This window comes from Denticeps clupeoides, chromosome 11 (genome assembly GCF_900700375.1).
Source record: "Denticeps clupeoides chromosome 11, fDenClu1.1, whole genome shotgun sequence".
Lineage (NCBI taxonomy): Eukaryota > Metazoa > Chordata > Actinopteri > Clupeiformes > Denticipitidae > Denticeps > Denticeps clupeoides.
In genome coordinates this window covers 19,199,426-19,226,218 of record NC_041717.1, presented here as the reverse complement: position 1 = coordinate 19,226,218, position 26,793 = coordinate 19,199,426, and the positions used below count along the sequence as shown (strand labels likewise).

Below are 26,793 nucleotides of genomic sequence, written 5' to 3'. Positions count from 1 at the left end.
ATAAAGAAAATAAAGAATTTTGGGCGCATTCAAACTAAGTTAAATTCAGTTGTATTATATTTACTTATAATTAATATTTACTCATTAGCATTACTAATTACTATATTACTGTTTACTTATTTTCAATCAGTGCATTTTTTTGTGAGGTCTCAAAGCTGCATAGTAGTTAACCGAAAAGCGCTTCAATAATATTCATTAAATAAATAATAATACATACTTTTTTTTTTTTTAAATACTAACTTTTTTCCAAATAAAATCGTTCTTGGTGGCCTTGGTGGCAGTGGTGGCCTAGCGGTTAAGGAAGCGGCCCCGTAATCAGAAGGTTGCCGGTTCGAATCCCGATCCGCCAAGGTGCCACTGAGGTGCCACTGAGCAAAGCACCGTCCCCACACACTGCTCCCCGGGCGCCTGTCATGGCTGCCCACTGCTCACTCAGGGTGATGGTTAAATGCAGAGGACAAATTTCACTGTGCTGCTGTGTATCACATGTGACAATCACTTCATTTGTGGTCTGTAGCAGTCGCATAAAGCATTTCACTGCACATCATGCCGTGTATGACTGTGTATGTGACAAATAAAATAAAATTTGAATTGAATTGAATGTCAGTAGGAATACTGGCTTTTGGAGACCATGAGACGATGAGATAAAGTCTATTTTGGCTTAACCCCGCTATCTGACAACAGGCTCCAAAAAAAAAACTCAGCATCTATTGTCACAAAACACCACGCGTTTGCATTCCGATATCCGGTTATGGAATTGGGCAGACGCCCTGATGCCGAACCGGAGCAACGCAGGGCCAAACGTCTTCCTCAAGGACACAATGCTAATAAACGGGATTCGAACCCTCGTCTTTGTGGCCATCTGGTTCGAACTAGTCCACTGGGACGCGGCCGCGTTCATACGTCATAAATACCGTACGCTTATTAGGCTACATTGGGGCTTCTCAATAAGGTGTAGTTACAGATTTTGGGGATTTTAGAATTGACCTGAGAAGATGTCACCGTCGACGTACCGAGCCACGAACGGCTTCAAACTGGCTTTTGACGGGGCGCGTGTTGACAATGGCCGAACGAACTCGTTTAACGTGCACGACATTTTCCTTCCGGCGTCCCCAGCGAGCGCCGCAAATGAATATACACGGCGGCGCGCGGCTTCTTAATGAGGCCCGGGGTCTTTAAAAAACACATTGATTTCTGCACAACGACTTTCTGTCCGTGCCGCCGTGATGGAGCAGACGTCCGGCGGTGGTGCGGAATTTGTGGGATCCCATGGGCGGCCGGGCGCACCGAATACGCGCGGCCCTTTCATCTCACATTCGCCCCAAATTTGGCCCGTAAAAACTCACCATGATGGACGCAATTCTGACACTAGAGGTGCCGAGTTACATTTACATTTACAGCATTTATCAGACGCCCTTATCCAGAGCGACTTACAATCAGCAGTTACAGGGACAGTCCCCCCCCCCGGAGACACTCAGGGTTAAGTGTCTTGCTCAGGGACACGATGGTAGTAAGTGGGGTTTGAACCTGGGCCTTCTGGTTCATAGGCGAGTGTGTTACCCCACTAGGATACTACCACCCTACCAAGTCACCTCTGAAAGGTCCCTAATGAACTTCATTTAATGAAATAGTTGAGGTTATGTTCTGGTACAATTTATTGAACGGGGCTTTTGATTATGGATAACACGCTCCTAATGAAAACGTCTGCTGGTCCGCCCAGCTCCCGCCTCCCAAATTGCTGATCTGGTTTGACGGGAAATGTTTCTTGGCCTCAGCGACTGCAGGGTAAATTTAAAGCATGGCCGCTCATTTGCATACATAAATCTATTGACTATGTGACATTATCCAACGCGGCCCACCAAGGGAGAGAGAGAGAGGGGGGGGGGGCAGCACCGACGCTGTCACCGGGTCACTCTGGCTGACGGGACACCCACCGCTCCACCGCTCATCTTCCCGCTCTGCATTAAACGGCCGCGGTGAAGTGGACAGGACACAGACCTCACACAACTAGTGGAAATTTCGGCCACGTTCGCCTTCGTAAGCTCTTCGACTTTCTTCCCTTTGTTCTCCGAAAGGAAAAAGGTCAGAATTGCAATGGGAATTAATTTAATTGTGTGTGTGGGGGGGGGGGGGGGGGGGGGGGGGGGGGGGCAGCTGACAGTGTCAAATGGCTTTGGCCGGACTTCTTCCCATTTCATTAGCTGGCCGCTTTCCAAGGCCTCGCCCCGCAAATGCAGAGTGACGCGCCGGCCGTTTGGTATGCAAGGGATTATGAGCGGCCGGCGGCGACTCCGCTGGAAACCGTTTAAAATGATATAAACGCAAGTGGCACCAAATAATGAAGTTGCGGCGGGCCGAAAGGCCCCGCTCGGATCTAACCCCATCTGCTTCATTGAATAGTTTGACGGTGATCAATAAGCAGTTTTCTGTGGCCTTTCACTGTTGTCACTTGTCATTGAGGAATGCAAATGTGTGTCAGAAACTGGCCTGACAGTTCTCCCCGCGCCGTGCCGCGCCGCGCCTGAAAGGCAGGGGGGTGAGGGGTCGCGCGGCCGACTGGATAGTTATGGAGATGATGGCTTCGGGTCTGAGGTCTCTCTCCGGCGGGCAGAAATGGCGGCGTGATGGAGAGTTGATGCCGCGCGCGCGCCCCGGTCTCGTATCGCCCCGATCCGATTTGATCCGCAGAAATGCCACATGTGCTACGTTATAAAAAAAAATAAAATCAGATGTGACTTACGGGGTTTTACAAACACATAGTTTCGCCCCAAACATTATGCATTATTTATTAAGAGCAGGACAGCACACGGTGCACACAGTGCAATGTGTCCTCTGCATTTAACCATCACCCTCGGTGAGCAGTGGGCAGCCATGACAGGCGCCCAGGGAGCAGTGTGTGGGGGGACGTGGCTTTGCTCAGTGGCACCTCGGTGGCACCTTGGCGGCTCGGGATTCGAACCACTAGGCCACCACTGGCCCCCCATGCTGGAAATGACGCAGCGGATCTGTGAAGGTTCCTGATGAAAGCCGGAAACCTTCTCACCCGTTCACATACGCTGACAGTGTGTCATTGGATTAGACTTCAACAGCCAGGCACTTTTCCTTGGAAATATTTCATTTTTTTCATTTTTTATGGTCTGGCCTCTAATGTAAATTATCCGTAAATAAGAATGTAAAAAAAAGTTTGAGAGACTTTCATCCCATTTCCCAAGTTGTTACATTACTTGATGATGAGTATGAATTAATTATGTCATTTTCATCCAAAGTAATGTTCAATTTGGATTGAATGTGTCACACATACACTCATTATTTATACACTCATAATTTATGAATGTTTGACTACATTTGTGTGAACAATAAATTTGAAAGTCGATTTTTCTGCATGCTAAAATTGAATGTAAGCAAATTCCCACCCATAACATTGTAAATACACATTGATACACATGAAATAGAGCTCTGATACGATTATTATGACGGGCTGTAATGCTTTAGGATGCAATAAGGCCACTGCAGCACCGCAGGTAATTGCAGCAGTTAATGCTTGCACACATTAGTGCCGTCAGAAGACATAATGGAACCAATTTCGCATCACCATTTAAATAGACAGGCCGGTATTTTACTACTCGGCCATTATCTCCTGGATCTGAGAAGCGTTCGGTGCATTTTTCTCCAGCTAGAATCCGCCCGCCGCCGCCTCTGCTCTGAGACCAGTGAGACGGGGTAGAGCTGTAGATATTTAGAAGCCGGGTGCCCGATGCATTCATTTTCACTTTAACAGCTTTAAGAGGGAAGCACTATTGGTTCCTCATTACTGGCTGACGATGCCGGAGGCCGGATGTTCGATACCGGAGGCTGCAAATAGAGAATCCTGTTCTTTTCTCCTCTCTAATTTCCTCCCAGCCGGGCACCAGTCATTCGCCGCAGGTTTGCTGTGACCTTCCCTGGTCTCATGGACAAAGTCTGACGCCGAGGTCAAGGGTGGGTTTCGACCCGTCCGATGGAAAGATCCTCCTTATGGTCTTTTGGTAAAAAGATTTGCAATGAAAGAAATGATCTTTTGGGGCACCAGTTAAAAGTTTTTTATTTTTTTTTTGCCTTTAATCTTCACTCTTTTTTTTTGTGGTCCCCACACGACCTGTCCTGTGCTGCTTATTAAGATTTCACAGATACAAACAGAACTCCAGTAATTGCTTTCTTCTGTCTGCCTTTGATAATTACACATAGAAAAGCTGTGGCGAAAATTAGAACGGCAGAGACTAATGGAAAACTAGATTTTTTCACTGAATTAGAGAGCAGCGCGATCCATATATTGACAATACATCAAGATGAAAGAGATCAGGAAAAGTGTTTCGGACTGTCCGGGAAATCTAGGCAAACAGAGGCCTGATGCAGGTTGGCACCTCGCGCCGATGCATGCTGGGAGAGCTCGGGAGAGAGATTCTCCCGGCATCAGAGTGAGCATCCCGCTCCTGAACAAACACCTTCAAAGTGGCTCGCACTCCACCACCCGACCACCCAGCCGCCCCCCCCGGTCTCGCCGCAAATTGCAAAGTTTTCTCTGAAGTGAGTTAAAAGGATGGACCGATCTTCTATTCCAGGACTCGGTGACCGTGTGAAACCATCTGACCTGAGTGAAAATGTTGGTGATGTGATGTATAATGACACACACACACACACACACACAAATAAATATGTTAATCTTTGTCAAAAATACATATACAGTAATTATGATAAATGATGGTCTGCAAGTTAGATGATCAGATCAAGCAAATCTCACCAAAACATGGGAAGGTCTGTGAACCACTGCCACAAGCTGAACCCTCCATGAACCGTTTCATCCCTCCCAGCTCTGTTCATAAATAATATTTATTTAATTTGGCTGACCACCAGTCTTGCTGGATACCTGCTAACCACAAAAGACACAAAAATTGCAGTATTTTTGTATTTACTTGTAAAAGACTTTTTTTTCTGCAATTTTGTCACAATTATTTAAATTTTCATAAATTAAATGCACACCAATTTACCCATATTACCTAATTATTCTGGAACAATTTGTTGCCAACCAAGTAACATAATTGTTTGTCTCAAAAAACAGATAAGAAGATTTGGTCAAAGTATGTTTAACAGTGTTCAGTTAGTTATTACATTATATTGTTTTATATCATATATTTTGAACAGTTCCACTTCACTTTTTCTTGAAATGTGACCAGTAGTTTATTGAACATGGCCCTAATGGCACATGGCCCTTAAAACACATCCGTGTGTCCTGCCCAGCCTGGTTGTGTACGTGGGTGGGGGAGAATTCCACACTCCATGCCTCTGGCAGAACCGCAAGTCTGCCGATGCTCGGTGCAGGTCGACATCTTTGTTGACTCTCCCGCGCTCATCTGTTGACGCAACGGTACAAATTGCACGATTATGATGTATCATGTATTAAAGAAAGTCTCTTTGTTCGCGAGGAAAAATCAATACGGCATCTCCTGGAGACGCTGCTCCTCCCTTTTGAATTTCCGAATGGGACAGCCCTGGAAATGCTGATTCCACATTTAGAATGACAGTGATTCATCTGGCCATGGCTGCTCATATCTGCCCGAGGGTCCGGCGCCGGTGTTTCATCTGCAAGTTTGGGAAAGGTTAGGGGCTACGGCCCGATGGGGAGATGGGGGGAGGTTTGCAGGAGTTCTGTACTGCAAAACAAGGTTTTCTTTCCCTGTGTGCCTTCATGAAAAGATCCTGGGACACATTACTGAACAAACTGACTGATGTGTGTGTGTGAAAGAGAGAGAGAGAGAGATCGAAAGAGCTGATCAGTGTAGCTGACGATGTGCAATGATGATACAATCAGCAGAAAAAGAAGATGGCTGATCCGAGCAGCAATTTGCATGCAATTTGTCCGGACACAGTTGCTTAAAAAAAGATTTTAGATATTTATGTATTGCTGCACAGTGGTAGGAAGATTCATGCATAATGGGAAAAAATCATGGTTGACGATAGCTTTTAGAAAGCCATCAAGCAATGTTTTTTCTGAAACTTGTTTCATTTGACGGTGTTTTCTGTAGCCAGGCACTGGTCCAATGCAATCAGACTTTAAATGAGTTTATTTATTATCATTTTTTCAAACGTCTTTGCACGGCCTGTGCAAAGGCCCCATGGGGTTTTTGTGCGAGCAATGAAAACAATGCAATTATAATAAACTGTACAGTACAACAATCTCCTGCTCAGATACAGTTTTCCACATCTGGCAACATGAGGAGCCTTTTCAGCTTTTTAAATCTGCACCCCTCCCTATCTCACAGCCTTCTGTGACCTCTGACACTTGCAACCCCAGTGGTACCTGGGCTGCATGTTTCCTGGTTGTAATTAGGTTGGCCAATGAACCCTAAGCTGACCTTGGTCCCTCTATGGGTCGGCCCCAGCAGACCATCTTTGATGTTTGGGTTTTTTTTCTCTTTTTCAGCGGGTTGATTATCTCCTGGTTGCTCATTAATTGGTTTCGGACAAAGGGGGTAAACAGTAATACTGAATCTGAAAAAATACTGTATTTTACACGATTCTGTAATTTCACGGTTTACATGCAACACTGTGTCATAATTAGAAAAAAATCTCCTTGAAGTCAGCAGCTTTATACAAATTTTCAGGGTTTAAACTGGAAAGACTGGAAGCGTCAATAATGGTGCGTTCTGGGTACTAACCTGCATGATGTGTACTTTACATATCTGTGAATTTTTTTCTCCAGTCAACTGGCCAACGCTAAAAGATTTCAATATGATGCTGCGGTTTATTTTACATAAATTACATTTTACAATCGACATGACATGATTTGACATAATTTAAAACCTAGAAACATACATTTAAGTAATGTTTCCCTTTGGCTTTTTCTTTATTATGCTACCATGGACACCTCTCTTTCCTGCCTTTGAGTCAGTTTACAAATTTTAAAACGCATATCATGATTCATAATATACTGAATTAAATAATTTTAATCATTTTAAGCTTTTTATCTTAAATTCAACTGAAGGCAAAGGCAATATAGTTAAAACACACATTAAAGGCCTCCTAATATATAATAAACCAAAATATGGTTTAATAGTTATATGAGTTCCTGTTGATGTGAAGTGTGACAAAAGCAAAAAATACCTAAAATGTGTTTTTTGTTTTTCTTATTCCTCCCAGGGACAAAAGAATGGACCACAGCTGAAGCATCACCAAAAAACCGAGTTCATTTCATTGCACAGGACAGGAACTCTCCGTCTTTGGCTTCCTATCCTTTCCTCTCTTCCTCTCTAATTTTCTCTGTCTGGATGGATGAACTCCTCCCCGATTCCTCGGAGCATGTCATTTTTTTTTGGAGAAAGGGGGCTGGGATTGCGCTCTTCTTGTCCACGGCGTCCTCTCCCCGCGTCCCGCACCTGAGGGGATGCGGCCCAGGAAAGCCAGGGAAGCGGAGCGCTGCGTCCCCCAGCCTCTCCCGTCCGTGGTCAGGCCGCGGGGGAGGCGGGGAGGAGGGCGGTTTGGTGGAGCGCAAGGGGCCGTTCATCATGGGCTGAGGGGTCACCCTCCTGGCATTTATCTTGTGAGCCAGTTAGCCCTACTGGAAAAGTAGGCTTGTCTCCAGTTTGTCTTCATTCGGGCCCCAGCCATTGTTAATGACTGTCAACCGGGCCGCAGCGCCTGTCCAAAATACCGCGCCGTAGTCAAACTGGAAAATAGTGGGATGAATAAGTATGTTTACATTTTATATGCGGTACGGCCTCTCTGTAAATAGGCTGCAGATCTGTTTTTTAAGGGAACATGGCCGACGGCAGCTGGTTATTTTTCTTCCCGACGCTGAGAGAATAAAAGGCTCAGCTGAGCTGAAAATGATGACCGCAAGCACTTTGTGTCTCGGAAAAAAGTGTAAAACCACATGGATTTTATAATATTTTACTGCAGCGCTATTAGCTACCTTACAAGCCAATGGCATATAGGATTTTCTAAACCATTACTAAAGGGACGCAAAGGGACGCTGCTGGCGACAGTAATGATTCTGATCCTGATTGCTTGTGTAGTTTGCAGGCTGCTTAGAAGGACATTGTGCAAGAGGCATTATGAAAAGTGGGCTAATGGCTGGAAATTCAGCTGTCAAAAATTGCTAGGAAAAGATGCCACTATTGATCTTGTCAGGACCTGCGAGGTGACAGAAGCCTACTTCATGTTTTACCTGTGTTCGTAGCAGCAAGGGAATGTCTGTTGTCTAAATCTCTGGTTTTGACACTGTGTCAACGGAGCCGAGAAAGAGGGACCTGGCATAAACCTTCTTGTCAAAGTCGGAGCCTTAAAAATGGTCCTAGGTGCTCTGACGTAAACAGGGGACATCACGCCAAACTTTCCTGAATTTTTGCAATGCTCTACTCTGCAAAAGGTTCTTGTCTGGTCTGTGTGCACTGTTCTGAACGAGAGTTGTTTTGTTTCTTATGTGGAATTTTTATAGTTAAAAGACATCTTTCGAACCCCCCAATTTTGTTCCTGCTATAAAGGTAAAATGGGAACACTGATGGATCAAAAAAATTAAATGTCAAAATCCACATCACTGCGATTGTACTGAGAACTTGGCTTTAACTTCCTGCAACATTTCTGCTGTGTTCCTAGAACCTGCTCTGGACGTTCCAAGAATAATGTCCCTGGGATGGAAGGGGAGTCGTACACATTGACATTTAGAACTTGAGGGAAGATGTGCGAACCCAGATATCTTCATTTCTCAAAAGGGCACCATCACTTGCCTTTACTGTGCACACCTTAGCATTCTCAAAGCCAAAGAATGGGCTAAAAAGGTACGGCATTGCGTGATTCATTCTATAGCTGGTTTCTGGAGCCAGAATGCAAGTTTTGAGAATTGCCAATACTGGGGTGGAAATGCAACTGCAATTGAACATTTGGAGAGCAGCCTTGTGGGACTTGTGGGGACATTATCTTATTTCCAGGGTTAGGACCCAATTTCTCCCAGATATGGCATCTTATGACTGATTTTATTGCTGATTTCTGGCAGAGCCATTTTCTTTGAGAATGGCCAAAACTGGCCAGGCAATCTTACACACTGACATCTACGGGGCAGTGTCGGCCTAGCGGTTAAGGATGCGGCCCCGTAATCGGAAGGTTGCCGGTTCGAATCCCGATCCGCCAAGGTGCCCCTGAGCAAAAGCTCCGCCCCCACACACTGCTCCCCGGGCGCCTGTCATGGCTGCCCACTGCTCACCAAGGGTGATGGGATAAATGCAGAGGGTAAATTTCACTGTGTGCACCGTGTGCTGTGCATAACAAGTGACAATCACTTCACTTTCACTTAATGAACCTTTAGAGCCGAACTTTAGGGGATGTTGTGGGGACATCATTTTATTTGCTGGTTAAGAACCATTTAATTCAGACATGACATATTTTGACACATTTTAATTCAGATTTTTAACAGATCCAGGTATGAGTATTACCAACCAGCTAAGTGGTTTTGAGAAAAGCAGCTTAATTGGTTTCATCATTTTAGCACTAGTTCAAGTTTACCACTACAAGAACTTGTTCTTTTTATGTCAGTCCCACTAAAACCTTTTCACTGCCACTGAACCTGGACAGTTGTTCGTGTAAATACGTCTCGCGGTGGCGTACTCGTAACCCGCAGCACTTCAGGATGGCCTACAGTTTTTCTTCTTCATTAAGTCGGCGGAGAAGAGTGTTAAATAATATTAATGACCGGGATAGTAATTACTTACCTCCGTTTGCTTGGACTCAAGCGATTTTATCGATCATGAGGGGATGAGGTGCCGGGCAGAAGATTATTCTGGGCCTGATATTATCACCAGCTTAAATAAGTTGATTAGCACACACACTATCTTTAAATAGATCTAGATGATGATGTTGATTGGGCGGAGCACTGCACCATCCATCTTTTTGATCTGCTAATAACTGAAATCCATCACTGCTTCTATCATGGGCCTGCTCCCTCTCTCCCACTCTTTCTCTTCTTCCTTCTCTCAGGAGTCCACAGGTTTTTAGGAGCCGGCTCCTGGAATGTAGGACAGTGGAGAGTGCACTGTTATTTGTCAGAGGGCTGGGAAGCTGGACACTGTGGCGACCTGTCGACACCAGGCTGGAGGCACCGGGGGTCTTGGAAGGTCCTGGTCAGATCCTGGGTCTCCTGGTTGTTGCATGATGTTCTCCAAAAAAATGTGTACTTTCATGCATACACTTGATTAAATATTCTGCTTTCGGGCTGCTCCCGTTAGGTGTCGCCCCAGCAGATAAATCGTCTCCATTTCCTCCATCCCCTTGACTAAATGTGTAATAAAAATTATTCATAGACTCATCTTGACTACATATTAATTTCTAAAATAGATTTTTAAATCCTTTTCCTGTTCAATTCACGGCACTCCAGATTTTCTACCTTTACTGCTATTGTTGGTAAGTTTTTATTGAATTTGGACAGGGGTTACAGATGAATGGCCAATTCCTGTAAACTAAACCAACTAAATTGATTTATTGAAATCCATAGAATGGAATCTATACGTTTTTACATGAGATCCATACAAAGGAGATACACTTATGTTTTTTTTCAGTCTCGCCAAATCACAACTTTTTTTCTCGATACATCCTCTCGCGTAAAAATAACTTTTGTTGTTTTATGACTAAGAAAAATAATCTGACCGTATCTATAAACCGTATTCATGAAATCTGCATGAGACATTTGGTCCTTATTATTATAATAGGTAGCAGAATTAACCGCTTTATTGATGGGGTGGTTACCAGGGAAAACCGTTTTTGCTGCTTAGCTGCCTCTGTGTCTAATTTGATTAAACACTTTGTTAACTGTTTGCAATTATGTTTTTTTTCTCTCTCTCTCACCACTTTTAATGCCCCATGCATGTATTACCCTTCTGATTATGCATTGTATTGTTTTGTGGACAGGGCCTTTGTGTGTGTGTGTGTGGGCTTCAGGCTGATGGTTGCATGGGGTGTTGCTGGTGTCAATGCCGGATGGAAAATCTCTGCAGAATTCAGGCAACTCGCCGAAGCCCATTTATTCCCCGGGCCGAACCTAATTACTCCAGTCCGGGGCCCTCGGTGATCTCCGCAGGACTGGGCAGCACCAACAGAAACCGAGTGGAAAAGATTAATTGTTCGCTTTGTTCCGCGTCCCGCGGGGCCCGGGTCACTTAATAAAGAAAAATAATTCCTTCGTGTGCTTGATTCGGTTTATTTTAAGAGATGTGTGTGGACAAGCGGGCGAGAGAGGGAGCTTTGTTCTTGTTAACAGTTTAGGGTCATTACCTTCACCCTCGTGAAAACACCCGGGGACCGAGCGCTGAGAGTAAAAGCAAATTGATGAGGCCCCGGCGCATTGTTCGGGTACAAGTTGCATCATCATTTGCCGCGCCCGCCACTTCTAAATCCTCATTACGGGGTCTAAATTAAACGGCCCGTCCGATTGTTCTTAATTTGTAAATCTTGTAATAATAGGCGCCTGTGTGGAATGAGAGAGGGGGGGTGCAATTAGCAGGGCTGTTAATTGACCGCCGCGGCTTGTGCTGAGTGAACACATCACCGGCTAAAACGCATTAACGGCAGGCCGTCAGGGTGCTGGTACCCCGGGGCTCGATAAAACGCATGCTAAAATGCAAATGCCACTGTACCTGTCAGATAACTGACCTTTAGTGCCTCTGCGCCGGCCGGTTATTTGTACGCTCGGCGTCTCATTAAGCCTCTTTAAAAGAGTAGTAATGGCGCACGGCCGTTTCTGTCACTTTCGCGCCAAAACCAATGAAATGAAGTATCTAAAAAGTACAAATTGTCCAAAGCAAGCAAAAATATGATTTTATATAAACAGTCCGGAAATTCAGAATATCTTTATTGCCGTTGTGACAAGTAGTGTTATTAATAATAATAGTATTACAATAGTACCAGTGCTAACAGAAAGGCGATTTTTTTGCACGCTTTATTTATTATTAGAGAGACGAGCCGGTGGATTGTGGAAGATTGATGCTGGACGACTGGGAGATTGGGGACTGTGTAATGTGTTGCAGCGTGCCACTTTGCTTTATTAGTGGAAAGTTGTTATTTTTCTTGGCCTGAACGGGGACCTAAGTGCAGACAGGCATTGATAAATGCTTTCACACCCTGTTGATGCAATTCATTTGTCACGCACATGAAAAAGGTTAATCAGTACTCTCTTGCCAGGTTATGGCGGTCGGCGCTCGCCCCATCCCTCTCTCTCTCTCTCCCTCTCTCTCTCTCTCCTCCACTGTAATTGTGCTTTTCCAGCGCTCCCTCATCAGTGAACCCTCTCGGTTGCCAGTTCAGGGCCACAGAGGGCCCAACTACAGCTGCGGCACAATGAAGGATCTCTGATTGGCCCAAGATTGTATATCTGCCCCCGGAATTCTCTAAAAAAAAACAACAAAAAAAAACATTTTAAATAAAAAAAAAAAAAAAAAACAATGCGCAAAAATAATGTGAGCCCTCCTTCATAATTTATACAGGGAGTATTTCATACACGGAAGTAAATGACTAAGAAAAAGGGCGCGGGGAGAGAAATCGATGGAAATTCATATTTCATAAGGCCATAATTGCTTTTGAAAGAGTGTGGTAGTGATTTGTTTTGGAGGACTGCACCGTGGTGGCCGGATGACAGTGCCATACATTTGAAGGCGAAGGTCTTATTTCTCCCCGGCTTTCTCTCCCGCTCTCCTCTCCTCCCTTTCATCCCGCCGCCGCTGGCTACAGCTGTTGGAAATAAGGGGGTTTGTTGTCAAGAAAGCCTTGCGCCCCGCCCCCCCCCCCCCTCCCTTTTTTTTTTCTTCCTCCTGACAACATTCTATCATCTGTGAAGTTATCGATTTGCCAGTGTTTTAACCATCAAACTGGATCTATTTGAGTGACTCTGGTTTTTAAACAATTTCTTTGACAGCCAAGGCGTCACAGCAATTGCCCGCTTTTAAAGACAGTATTTCAATTTGTTAGACAGCGCTTCCCACCCCCCCCAAGACGGCCCGGAGTCTTTGAAGAAGATTCCGACAAGCCGCGGCCCCCGCGGTGGAGAGAGTTGTCATAGGATAGGGGAGGGGATTTAAAAGAGAGAGAGAGAGAGTGGTGGGGGTGGTGGTGGTGGGGGGGGGGGGGCATGGCAGCCTTGCTTTTATAGATTGCTATTAGGTCAACAAAAGTTTGGCAGCATTGATTAACTTGACAGTGAACACACCAGTACATTTATCACTAATGGCCGTGCAGTGGAAAAATCTAATAAGAGGCGAGCAAACCGGCCAAAAAAAACGCCCCCCCCCTCCCTCGTCGGAGCTGTAACAGGTTCGCCGTGACCGGCCGAGCGTGGTGCTGGAAAGATCCGCCCCCCCCCCGAAGCCCGTGGGGGCTGGGTCAGTCAGCCGCCATCACCGCCATGATGCCCCCAAATGGCAAGGCCTCCCAGACCCCCCTCCTCCTGATGCAGGCAGCCCACCCAACACCAACCAACCAAATCGGATCAGTTTTGTCTCTAACTTGCACATTTGTTGCTGTCGGAAATACGTTTATTACATTTTGTGAGCACATGGGCGGCCAAAGAAAGTCATATTTTACGATCGGGAAACCAAGGTGTGACATTCAGATGACACCATAGTAACGGTTCGTGTATCTCAATAACATGCTGGACAATCAGACAAGTTAGACATGAGAAGATAAGTATTTCATAAAATACCTTAATATTTTAAATACATTTCTTGTGCACATTTTCACGTGTGTCGCATCAACTCTCGAGGCTGGGCGTGTCTGCCAAACAGACGGCAAAAGAGCACCAACCGATTGTTGTGTCTTTCTCACAACAACACGGCCACGTGGCAGCTGTGGTCCCGAACCGCCAACGTGCCACCGAGGTGCCACTGAGCAAAGCGCCGTCCCCCCACGCTGCACCCCGGGCGCCCGTCATGGCTGCCCACCGCTCGCCAAGGGTGACGGTTAAATGCAGAGGACACATTTCGCTGTGTCGCCGTGTGCTGTGCTCGCTGTTTATCACAATGACAGAAACCGTCGTCGCTTTCACTTCGCTTGCTATAAACCCAGCCGATTGGCCAAAACGTTCGCGTTTGGGAAATTGGCGTAAATGGGGGGACAGTCCCCCCCTGGAGACACTCAGGGTTAAGTGTCTTGCTCAGGGACACAATGGTAGTAAGTGGGATTCGAACCCGGGTCTTCTGGTTCATAGGCAAGTGTGTTACCCGCTAGGCTACTACCACCCTGTGTGCTTGCAAAGTTTTTTTTTTTTTTATGTCAAACTTTTGTCTCCGAAACGAGCCAAGTGACGGTAAGTGCCTCCATTGTCACCTTCACTGCAGAGCGTGCTGAGATAATTATCAGTCATTCCTTCAAGATGCGCGATTTAACAGTTTAAAGGCCCGCTGAGCGTGTGTTGTCTTACGTTCACCGTCTGGACAAAAGAAGCGGCGCCAATAGGTGGCGCCGAATATGAATATTTAAAAAAGGGGGTCGTACATTCGGGGTCGTCTTATACTCAGTGGCAAATCTCAACTTTTTTTCCACTCACTCCTCTTTTGAGCAACGTGAATGTGTGAAGATCTTACAAAGAAGAATTTTCCTCCGTTGAATGTTCTTTGAGAGCAATTTAGAGAGATTTTTCATTTAATTAATACATAATACGGGCCCATAAACCAGGCAGAGCATACGTCAGAGTTTTAGCATCCAGGGTCCATTGACTTCCCGTCACCTGGTCTTCAGGTTCACTCTTAGGATTCAATGCCCCCCCCCCCTTCCCCCACGCCCCCGTTTTGCATATCGTATCGACCGGTCGCGGCAAACGAGCAAAGAGCGCGCGGCCAGGAGGACGAATTGTTTACTCGCATAAAAATAACCTTTCAATAAGGAGAAGATGCATGGCGCCGGCTTCAGGTGGCGGGCTGCCGGCCCAAGCAGATGGCATTCAGCTGCCATCGATCCGAGGCCCGCGGGCCAGCGAGGGGGCCGAGGACCCGGCTCTTCCCCTCGTCCCGCGCGTTCTTTCCCGAAGAACAAAGGGGTGAGGCGCGGAGAGGGGAATTGATTTTTTTTTTTTTTTTTTTTTTTGGGTCCCTCCAATTTAGGCCTCCCAAAAAACAAGAGGGGAAGGAAAGAGATAACGTCACAATCGTTCATTACACTGTCAGTACATACGATTTCGATGCAATTAGCAGAAAAAGTGTTATTATTTTTTAGTTTTCTTCAAATTTCGCAAAGGTGTCAAAAAAAAAAAAATTATGTTTCTTGGTGAGTCGAGAGGAGCGAGCGAACAGAAATCATGGCGGAGTTATGGGCCAATAAAGAGGCCGGGGTCGTCCGCCACCGTCCAGTGGCCATTGTTCCGGGGCTGAGCGCTCTTCTCCGAAACGAGAGAGAGAATAAAAAAGGGATGGTGCCCCCCCCCCCCCTCCTACTCCTCCTCCCTCGGCGTCTCCTCCCCCGTTCTGGCCTTCACCGCTAATTAGTTTCAGAGGGAATGCGAGGGCCCGGCGCGCACGGCGCTCGCAGCCCGGGCCTCGGCGAGACAAAACGCGGGGAAGGGCTCTCCAGCCCCGCGTAAGGACTGCGGCTGCGCCGCCGGAGCGCCCGAGCCGGGGGGGGGGACATCAGCTGGGATCCGGCCCGAGGTCTCGGGGAGTGTCGAGTGGCCGAGGCGATCTGTTCTCATTTTCTGCAAGTGAAACTTTTCCCTCCCATTTGTCTTGCGGGGCAGAACAAGCGGAATCTCGGCGGAGCCCATGAGAGCTTCACCGGCGTCCGGTTTGCAGTTTATCTCCCCCCTCTGTCCGGTGTTACCAGTAAAACACGGCTTTGTGGTACTGAGGTTTGTGTTGTTGCACATTCATAAAACAACTCATTTCTTTACAAGAATAAGAGGAAAATAAACATACAGTTAATTCTTCAATTACCATTAAAATAATAAAGGTGATTTCTACAGTTTATTTCGACATATTTATGTGGAAATACATCTTGAGGGTGGCTGTGAAGGTTTCACAAATAATCCAACAACGTGAGCGCTATTGTGGAAATTTCTTTCTGCGGTGTTCCAGTTTTAAAACACAGAACATACACTCATTATACTCATTAGTACCTACTCCCCTACTCAGACGTCACTCAGTAGTACCTACTCACCTACTCAGAGGTCACTCAGTAGTACCTACTCCCTTAATCGGAGGTCACTCAGTAGTACCTACTCCCCTACTCAGAGGCAATCAAGTAGTACCTACTCCCCAACTCAGAGGTCAATCAAGTAGTACCTACTCCCCAACTCAGAGGTCAATCAAGTAGTACCTACTCCCCTACTCAGAGGTCACTCAGTAGTACCTACTCCCCTACTCAGAGGTCACTCAGTAGTACCTACTCCCTTAATCGGAGGTCACTCAGTAGTACCTACTCCCCTACTCAGAGGCAATCAAGTAGTACCTACTCCCCAACTCAGAGGTCAATCAAGTAGTACCTACTCCCCAACTCAGAGGTCAATCAAGTAGTACCTACTCCCCAACTCAGAGGTCAATCAAGTAGTACCTACTCCCCTACTCAGAGGTCAATCAAGTAGTACCTACTCCCCAACTCAGAGGTCAATCAAGTAGTACCTACTCCCCCACTCGTAGGTCACTCAGTAGTGCATACTCCCCTACTCGGAGGTCACTCAGTAGTACCTACTCCCTTAATCGGAGGTCACTCAGTAGTACCTACTCCCCTACTCAGAGGTCAGTCAAGTAGTACCTACTCCCCAACTCAGAGGTCAATCAAGTAGTACCTACTCCCCCACTCGTAGGTCACTCAGTAGTACATACTCCCCAACTCAGAGGTCAATCAAGTAGTACCTACTCCCCAACTCAGAGGTCAATCAAGTAGTACCTACTCCCCTACTCAGAGGTCAATCAAGTAGTACCTACTCCCCAACTCAGAGGTCAATCAAGTAGTACCTACTCCCCCACTCGTAGGTCACTCAGTAGTGCATACTCCCCTACTCGGAGGTCACTCAGTAGTACCTACTCCCTTAATCGGAGGTCACTCAGTAGTACCTACTCCCCTACTCGGAGGTCAGTCAAGTAGTACCTACTCCCCAACTCAGAGGTCAATCAAGTAGTACCTACTCCCCAACTCAGAGGTCAATCAAGTTGTACCTACTCCCCCACTCGTAGGTCACACAGTAGTACATACTCCCCTACTCGGAGGTCACTTGGTAGAGTCCCTCGTGGCAGGACTCTGTCATCGGCCGTCTAGCGCGCTATTTGAGCGCGTTTCGCGGTTACTCGTTAAGCGAAGGCCGCCTGGCTGTTGTCTATTCAGAGGAGAAGTGGAGGGAAGAGAGGAAAGGCTGCAGGAGTGTCTATTGTGGATGGCAGGATGGCAACAAAGGCCTGATGGGAAGCCGCTGCGAGGACTCTCTGGCTGGTTTATAAATAGCTGCGGGGGGCCGCGGCGCCCTGAGGGGTGCGCAGTTTGGGGCCGTTCTGGCAGAGCGCACCCTCGTGATCTCGGAAGGTTAGCGGCTCGCCCGTCCACACTCGGCGCGGTAATTGGCTGATGAGGAGGCCCGGGCCTAAAAGGAATGTCAGCGTTCGATTTCCCAGCATCCTAAATAGAGGATATGTCACCATTTATGGCGCTTTGGGTGACACGGCTCCTCGGCGGGGACCCGGGGGAAATCATTACGCTGTTTATGCCTTCTCCCCCTGTCCAGAGCGGCTTCCCTCTGATATTCTCACAATGTTTTCCTCTGAGTGATGCTGGCTGCCTGGGGTCAGAGGAGAACAAGTCCCTTTTGTAAATTTGGGACCATGTTTTAAGTGGCCGGCAGGAGGAGAAAAAAAAAAAAAAAAAAAAAAACCTTGACAATCGGTGATGCGCTGGTGGGTAGGGCCGCAGAGCGAGAAGGACGATCGATGCCGTCCACCAGGACCTAATGCTTCTTCTTCCCCTTCGCTTTCCACTGTTTTTTTTTCTAAATGCGAAAGTTAAAAACGAACGTTGGCGGTATTTAGAACGTGAAATAAAATGGCTGCCTAATTTGGTATGGTTGCAAATCTTTCCAAATACGAATTCACTCCAACAAGGAAGGATCTCCACAGCAGACCGCTTTTCTATTTTAAAAAATGGATCCTCTGGCGTATCCTGTAGCCATCTGTGCAGCGGCTGACCTTCGGCGTACGACTGATCAACGCAACGGAGAAGTTCCTTCTGCAGAATGTCCGGAGAATGTCCTGACAATGGTGCAACAACGGTGGGAGCACGGGCGTGGCAACGAATCGCCGGTTCTTGCCCCACTCGACTCCCAATGAGCCTTCAGCGCTTGAGAAAATTGCATAAACGCACTTGATTGGCTGGTGGTTGCACTCGCACTTCCCGCCGCAAGTGTGGCGCGGACCGACAATTCGGTTCAGAGGCACGACCTCACTCCGGTCACGGCGAACGGGGCGCCATCGCGGCCTGAGCCTCTTTCCCACGCCATAGTAGAATTGGTAGAATTGCTGCCAATTTCGAATTTTTAATAGATCCACGGCCCTCCGAACAGCACATGCGGGACTCTACATAAAAAAAAAATAAAATAAAAAACAGCCTTTAACGGATGAGGAAAAACTCCACGTCAATATGCGCCGCGAGCCGAACTCCTCTTGCCATGAAACCGCCGCGCTGTCCGGCGCGTCAGAAATGTCAATATGATAATGCCGAGTCTAATTGTGAAGGCCTGGTGGGCCGGGGAGAAGTTGGTGATAATTGTCAAAGTATAACAGGGTTAGACACCGTCATTACGGGGACGTCGATACGGCGGAAAGCGGGCGGAGATCTGAGGGGGGATCGTTGAGGACGAACACACTCGAGGCACAGAGAGAGCGAGCTTTGGCAACGCGAAGCGGGAATTGCAGAAGAGGGGTTTTACGCCGGGCCACCGTCGGCACAGTTATAGCCGTAACGGAGGTGCAAACGCTACACGGCCCAATCAGAAGTGGCCCAGAGTGGAATCTCGGAGATTTTATTAGCCAAGTCTAAATTTCTAGAAGTTTCAGTGTAGGGGATGGCAGCCACTGTCTTACACACACACACACACACACACACACACACTCGCAGACTACAGCCAGACCCCACCGCGGCCGGCCGGCCGGCTGTATCAGTGGCAGTTTAAGAGGGCTGCTGCCAGGCTGATTTGTCTGTTCTTGACCTTTTCCAGCGCTCTGTCCCATCATGCCGCGCTGCCCGTCCTGGGGGAGCCGTCCACTCTGGCGCGGGCCGCCGGTAATGAAGCCTGTCATCTCCATCCCGTCCTGCGCCGGCAGGCTGCCGCATTGATCCTCTCCCGCAGCACGGCGGCCGCGGCGAGCGGCGGGCTAATCTCACACGTCTCGGACGTGGAGCGAGTCGGTGTTGCCCAGGCGCTTTATACAGGCCGCCCTCAGATACGTTGACCAAAAACGCTTTTTCAAATTTTTAGATATACTGACACGTTTCAGAAAAACAAACAAGTAGCTGGGAATAACGCAGCAAAGAAAGCAAGAAATGAAACAGAAACTTTCACACTTACATCACACTTACACTTCAACAACCAGCTTTGCAGTAAGATTTTCTACCGTCATTTGTATTATGTACTATTCATTTAGCAATGTGACCGAAAAGCACAGATAATATCTTTTCTAAAAGATATTTTTATTGACTTTAAACAAGAGAAAGACGACAGCCATAAATAAATAAATAAATACAACACACAAAATATAAAAAATCGATTCTGTAAGAGTCACATACAAAGATCGGTTAACATTGCAGTAGAGTATTATAGGAAAAATGGCAATTTAGTCATATTCGAGGAACAATAATGATAATAATGAGCACAAATAAATTCTAAATCAGTTTACATAGAGATGGGAAACTGCAAACGAATAAAACAAAACGTCCACGGTGTGTTTAAACAGAATATTAACATGCAAATTTGCACGGTGAGGCTCTAAACGTGTAATCGCAGCTCACGGTCCCACACCAATACCTGTAATAAATGAGATTAATTGTAGAACATGACGACCTTTTCACGTCTTTAACATTCAATCAACAAATATGCCATCAACTCAAATTATTTGTTCGCCGAACGAATCAAGCGGCAGCTCATTAGCTCAGGAATTGTTCGCTGAATCACCAGGGGGTGTTTTTCACGGCCAGATTTCAGAGTTGGTTGACTAATGTTGGTAATCATTGAATTTCCATCAAGACGTCCTCGCTCCAATCTATTGTTCTGCCACAAAGGTTGAAGATTAAGAACGTGCAGCCTTGGCGTGTTTTCCGGCCGCAGTGCAATAGAACGCTTTCATTTCCAATCATTACTGAGTTAATATCGCCCGCCCTAATAGTGACACCATATACACAGCTCCTAGAATCAGGACTTTCCTGAATCTTCCCCTATGCCCCACTGACCACTGACCACCATGATTTTGTCCAGTCCCCGCCATCGAGGCCCGAGTTGCAGGGAGAAATAAAAACCCCAGCGATCTCAACAGCCGTTTCCGGATTTGAACCCACAACTTTCCGGTTCCGAGTTTGGTTCCACCACTGCCCCAGTGACCGTGGCGATGCTGGGGTCAAAGGTCATAACAAACACTGGACTTGAAACCAGACTAGATGACCAAAGAAGTCGGGTACAACCCAGGTACTTTTGTCGTGTCGGTATAAACTGTTGACTGGTTTGCCGTTCAACATTTTTTTTTTATTATTGTATGAGAGGATTCTGCCACGCTGAGGTTTTCACCACGGGGGCAATAAGTAAATATGTCAATACCAAGCTGCCTTCTGATCATAATCACTGTAAAAATCACGATAAAAAGCATTGTGTGGGGAAAAAGATGGATGTACATCTCCACCTTCTGAATTCATGGTGTGTGTAAAGAGGCGAAACTGGAACATTCAGATCATTCAGATTCTTAAAAGAAAACGGCACCATTATGAAATGTGGAGATGAAATATTTATTTTCAGTGACAAACAAGTACAAGACAATTCCATTTCATGAAGGTATACTGTTCAAAGAAAAATTAATAAAAAGTACAGTAAAGTACAGTAAATGATTAGACTAGGTTATTAGGCGAACTTTCTCTGATGCCACACATAACATTTTGAAACACAAACTGCATTGAACAGTGTCCCTCTGTGAAGTAATTCGTTTTCGGGGGTGTCAGATTAATAAATATTCTTCGAGTACCCTGCCTGGACACAGCATGTTGGGCGAACGTTGGCAGTGCAGAAGATGCGTTCAGAGTAGCCTTGCATAGGTCTGATTCACTACAGTATAATGTAGGAAATATGCATTTACGGATTCGGCAGATTTTTCCAATCAATGCGTGTGAAGGTACGTGTCAATCATCATGGCTTTTCCTTTTCGTACTTTATGTGGAAAAAACTTCATTAACGTTTTTCTATGGGGAATAATTTCTAGCTCGGGGTTGAAAGGGTGGGCAGTTCCGAAGATCTTCCCCTCTAACCAAGTCCAGAAGACATACTTGACATGATATTTGCGCACTTTTAAATGTACTATAGGTAAAACAATTTCATAAAAAACATTTTTTGTCTTATATTCAGGTAATAATGTATTCAGTAATAAATAAGGAGATTTATCAACTGTCTCCTCCCTCCTCGATTGGCACTGAAGTTATAACTTCACACGTATTTCTTATATACGAAGTGGACGCACAGTTTTGTTGGAAAATCAATAAAGTGCTGCATTGCTAGTGCAAGCGTTGAAATTAATTTGGCAATTCTTATTAGACAGAACGAAGGGTTTGATGTATTGTCATGAGATATAGCACATTATCAGATAAATCTGCAGGCAGCTGCAAGGTGCTTGAACCACTGGCATTTTACGTCTTAAAATAGGGATGATGCATTTCTCAAGCCTTCATAAATCAAAATATTACTATATTTTCTGTCAAATGTTTTGGTGTTTTCAGAGCCTGACTGCTCAGGTTCAGGTGCTATTATATGTCTTTCCATCTGAACCACGTAGGGGTGGATTTCCCAATTTAACTTCGAGGGCTGCATTTATTGACAGCAGCACAACAGCTTTTCAGTCCAGATTCCAACGCTCCTCCAAACCGGCCCCAGAAATGCATAATCTTTCATAGACCAACAAGATTCAACGGACGCTGGTGACACAATTCTTTTGCATGACACAAAAGGCCAAGCTTTTGTCCCAAACCAGCCCTTGAAATGTGAACAATTACAATCTGCCTGTAATATAAAACAACTGCGGAGTCTTGAACACATCTCATGGCCAAGATGCACTAGTGGTTACTACGAGCTGTGGGAAATCCACCCAACTTTCTGCCATTAGCTGCACAACAAAAACACGAACCAATTCCAGTGCTTAAAATGTCGTTTAAAATATGTATTGACTATCATGCATGTTATTAATTACGCTGCATGAATGCATAAATAAATGCCACTGATGGTTTTGTATGATATGTGTAGGTTACCCATGGCTACAAGCCTAACCATGTCTGTACAATATGTTTCCAAGTTCTACGCGCTGCTCTGCATGCCCGCCCAACTTATATACCTCGACTTATCCAGCGTAAATGGCGAATAATGATCGAGCGCAGATGAACTAAATATGTTGATCTGTTTGTGATATTCAGAAGTGCATTCGTGTGTAAACTTGCAAAATCTGTTGGCACTTAAATGCTATGATTTGGCTATTTAGGTAGCTGGTGTAAGGAAAAACTAAACCGTTTTTGAAAAGAGATGTTCATTTCATGAGATTTGTCGTAACAATTTCTAGAACATACAGTTTTTTTTAATCGATTCCTCAAATCCCCCCTCTACTTCTCTATTTCTAGACTACTGAAACCGAGCCTGTAAACTGGTACAGGAATACTGCCTGGTCGCATGCTACTTTGACGAATATTCCAAATTACCAGCCCTCCACTTCAACGGCAAAGGGCTCTTTGACTTCAATCCTCCCGCTGTTCACGATCACACACTCCGTGTACGGAAGGTTCCGGTCGTTTGTGTCCTGGAGCTCAATGGTGTGAACTACAGGCTAAAAGCACATAAAATATTCACTGTGTTATACAAACACTTTACAAACACTGCAATATCTGAACAATAAACTTCTTGATGGATGAAGTTCATGAAGTTGTTTTTTTTTTTTAAACGTACATTAAAGCATTAATATCAAACATGCTACAATAAACGAACGGGAGCATCAGCTGAGCTGTGTTTTTGTTAACTGTACATTCGATGCTTGGTGGTGGGCATGTCTTGTCGAATTTTAACCAAATCTGCGAGTATTTTTCCAACCGCGGACTCTGCTCTGTCGTTGACGCCTATGAATAGTGCATACTGAACCGACTGTGCAACAAAAACGCAAATCAAATCGCAATCGTGATAATAAATCAATATTTTTCTTAAAATCATTCAGCCCTATTTCTTAGTGACAGAATAGCCTCTTAAACTCACAATGAACCTGAATAATTGGTCAGTGCATTCACATTCAGGAAATTTGCATAAATGAATTTGATTGGCTGGCTCTTCATCTGCTCACTGAAACTTTTTGAACTCCTTCCCGCACTTGTTTTTCTATTAGTTTTAAATATTATAACAACATTTAGTCTTAAGACTTAACTTCAGACTTTATCAGGAGCCCTAAAATAAAGTTTCAACAAGTATAAGTTTGTTTACTGGACTACTGAAGCACTGTGCTGACACTAAAATTGAAAACACAAAGTATTAACAGCACAGGCCAACCGTTTGGACACCTTCTCATTCAACACGTGTTCTTTATCTTCATGACCATTTACGTTGGTAGATTCTCACTGAAGGCATCAACACTATGAATGAACACATGTGGAGTTACGTACTTAACAAAAAGTGGAGACCTGACCTCCACAGTCACCGGACCTGAACCCAGTCCAGATGGTTTGGGGTGAGCTGGACCAACAAGTGCTAAACACCTCTGGGAACTCCTTCAAGACTGTTGGAGAACCATTTCAGGTGACGACCTCTTGAAGCTCATCGAGAGAATGCCAAGAGTGTGCAAAGCAGTAACCAGAGCAAAGAAACTAGAATATAAAACGTGTTTTCAGCTATTTCACCTTTTTTTGTTAAGTACATAACTCCACATGTGTTCATTCATAGTTTTGATGCCTTCAGTGAGAATCTACCAACGTAAATGGTCATGAAAATAAAGAAAACACATTGAACTTTTGGCCTGTACTGTATGTCCACCAAAAAACAACGTTAAACGGTGCTTTTATAGGATTTACGTTGAAGAGCATTAACTGTGGACTCACCATCCCCTCCAAAACCTTCCCAAAGACCACATGCTTGCCGTCCAGCCAGGGTGCGCGGGCGGAGGTGATGAAGAACTGCGAGCCGTTGGTGTCGGGCCCCGCGTTTGCCATGCTGACCCAGCCGGGGCCCAGGTGCTTCAACATGAAGTTCTCGTCCGGGAACGTGTTGCCATAGATACTCCGACCTGTAAAACACATTACATGGCCGGCCGGCTGGCTGGCTGAAGCCTTCGTACGTCGCGGCAGAATGAAACCGATGTCAGAAGTCGTACCTCCTGTTCCGTCTCCCGAAGTGAAGTCCCCTCCTTGGATCAAGAAGTCCTTTATGACGCGGTGGAACTTGGTGCCCTTGTATCCATACCCTTTCTGAACAGACACACCGACAGTTAAACCCAAATAGCCGACATTTCGTAGTTGAGCATGGACACGGGGCGTCGGAATACGGTAACCGCGAGGCCTGAAGACGCGTCCAACATGCGTGCCGCAGTACCTCTCCAGTGGCCAAGGCCACGAAGTTCTGGACGGTCTGTGGCACGACCTCCCCGAACAGCCCGATCACGATCCGGCCCACCTCGTGGTCCGCCACAGTGACGTCGAAAAACACCTACGCAGCGGCGGGAGACAGGCAGACGTCAAGGGGGCGCGTCCCGTCCTCGTTCTCACAGCACGTTGCATTCATACCCCCCCCAAACCACGAAGAAAAGGTGAAGATGGTGAAGAACACAGAAGAATGGCGCGTTACAGAGGCGGCTGAGTCTAGAAACTTCATTCTGATTCGTTTTTACACAGGACAGAGGATGAAAATTCGTCTCAATAGAAACGTGTGTAAAAGAAGCGGCCCCGTAATCGGAAGGTTGCCACTGAGCACCGTCCCCACACAATGCTCCCCGGATATTATTGTCTTAATACCTTAATCACTTCACTTTCACTTAGAGAGAGAGAGAGAGAGAGAGGGAGAGAGAGGGAGAGAGAGGGAGAGAGAGAAACAGAGTGGGAGACAGAGAGGGAGGGAGGGAGACAGAGAGAGAGAGAGAGGGAGGGAGACAGAGAGGGAAGAGAAAGAGGGAGAGAGAAAAACAGAGTGGGAGACAGAGAGGGAGAGAGGGGGGGGGACAGAGAGGAAGAGATATATATATATAGAGAGAAAGAGAGAGAGAGAGAGGGGAGACAGAGAGGAAGAGCGAGAGGGAGAGAGAAACAGAGTGGGAGACAGAGAGGGAGAGAGAGACAGAGAGAGAGAGAGAGGGAGGGAGACAGAGAGGAAGAGAAAGAGGGAGAGAGAAAAACAGAGTGGGGAGACAGAGAGGGAGAGAGGGGGGGGACAGAGAGGAAGAGATATATATATATAGAGAGAAAGAGAGAGAGAGAGAGGGAGACAGAGAGGAAGAGAGAGAGGGAGAGAGAAACAGAGTGGGAGACAGAGAGAGAGATAGAGAGATAGAGAGAGAGAGAGAGAGAGAGAGAGAGAGAGAGGGAGGGAGGGAGGGAGGGAGGGAGACAGAGAGGAAGAGAGATATATAGAGAGAGAGAGGAAGAGAGAGAAGGAGAGAGAGAAACAGAGTGGGAGACAGAGAGGGAGAGAGAGATAGAGAGAGAGAGAGGGAGGGAGACAGAGAGGAAGAGAGAGAGGGAGATAGAGAGAGAGAGAGAGAGAGAGAGAGAGAGAGGGAGGGAGACAGAGAGGAAGAGAGATAGAGAGAGAGAGAGGAAGAGAGAGAGAGAAATGAAACGCGCCGCTCACCTTTTCCGTCACTTTGGGTCCGGACCTCGTCCTGGAACCCATGACGTCGCCGACGCAGGCCGCCGCGAATAAAAACGCGAGCCGCAGCGCCCGCCGCTCCATCCCGAGCGCAGCTGCCGACGGTGGTGGGTCCGGAAGTGACACCACGGAACTTCCGGTGCGGCGGACTCCCGCATCCCTCGCCGTAAGCTGAGGATTTTCGGAATTACTTTTTTTTTTCTTTTTTTCTCACCGCGTTATATTCTAAAAGGCATTTTTTACTCGAGTCATTTCAGTTCGTCTGAGACGCACGAACATCATTTGATCAATAAACTAAAGAAATAATAAGAGCTTGTGTTCAGGACAGCGGCCAGCTCCTCTGGAGCTGTGATGGAACTGGCCAAAGTGCTGAAATATGGCAAAAAAAAAGCATGCAAGCCAGCTCCCCAAAACACAAACAGTGACACGCAGGACAAAAGAACTGCAAAAAAATGCCATTTAATTCTTAAGAGAATTTCAGGGCAGTGGGTGGCCTAGCGATCAGAATCAGAAGATTCCGCCAAGGTGCCACTGAGCAAAGCACCGTCCCCACACACTGCTCCCCGGGCGCCTGTCATGGCTGCCCACTGCTCACCAAGGGTGATGGTTAAATACAGAGGACACATTTCACTGTGTGCACCGAGTGCTGCGCTGCAGTGTTTCACATTGACTATCACTTCATTTAAACTTTCATTAGCAGTTGGCACCAGCAGCATCAACACAAATCAACACGATCAACA

General features: G+C 46.3%; 1 protein-coding gene across 2 annotated transcripts; it reads right to left on the bottom strand.

The window, feature by feature from the left end:
- Positions 1-20,954: 20,954 nt before the first annotated feature.
- ppic (peptidylprolyl isomerase C) lies at positions 20,955-26,268 on the bottom strand. 2 transcript variants are annotated; one of them, XM_028996614.1, is made up of 5 exons: positions 26,036-26,262; positions 24,785-24,898; positions 24,567-24,660; positions 24,295-24,479; positions 20,955-23,042 (listed from the first exon to the last, which is right to left on the bottom strand). In XM_028996614.1, exons 1-5 carry the CDS (start codon positions 26,135-26,137, stop codon positions 22,914-22,916), a joined length of 624 nt encoding a protein of 207 aa, XP_028852447.1. In that variant the 5' UTR covers positions 26,138-26,262; the 3' UTR covers positions 20,955-22,913. The 2 variants fall into 2 exon arrangements, with proteins under 2 accessions (XP_028852447.1, XP_028852446.1); XM_028996613.1 differs by having other exon boundaries at positions 24,295-24,660; positions 26,036-26,268.
- Positions 26,269-26,793: the final 525 nt, after the last annotated feature.

Coding starts and splice junctions, on each gene's coding strand:
- ppic (XM_028996613.1), bottom strand. CDS start 26,137: ATGGAGCGGCGGGCGCTGCGGCTCGCGTTTTTATTCGCGGCGGCCTGC. Junction 24,661..24,784: donor TGGCCTTGGCCACTGGAGAG/GTACTGCGGCAC, acceptor GTGTCTGTTCAG/AAAGGGTATGGATACAAGGG. Junction 23,043..24,294: donor GGAAGGTTTTGGAGGGGATG/GTGAGTCCACAG, acceptor ATGTGCTTTTAG/CCTGTAGTTCACACCATTGA.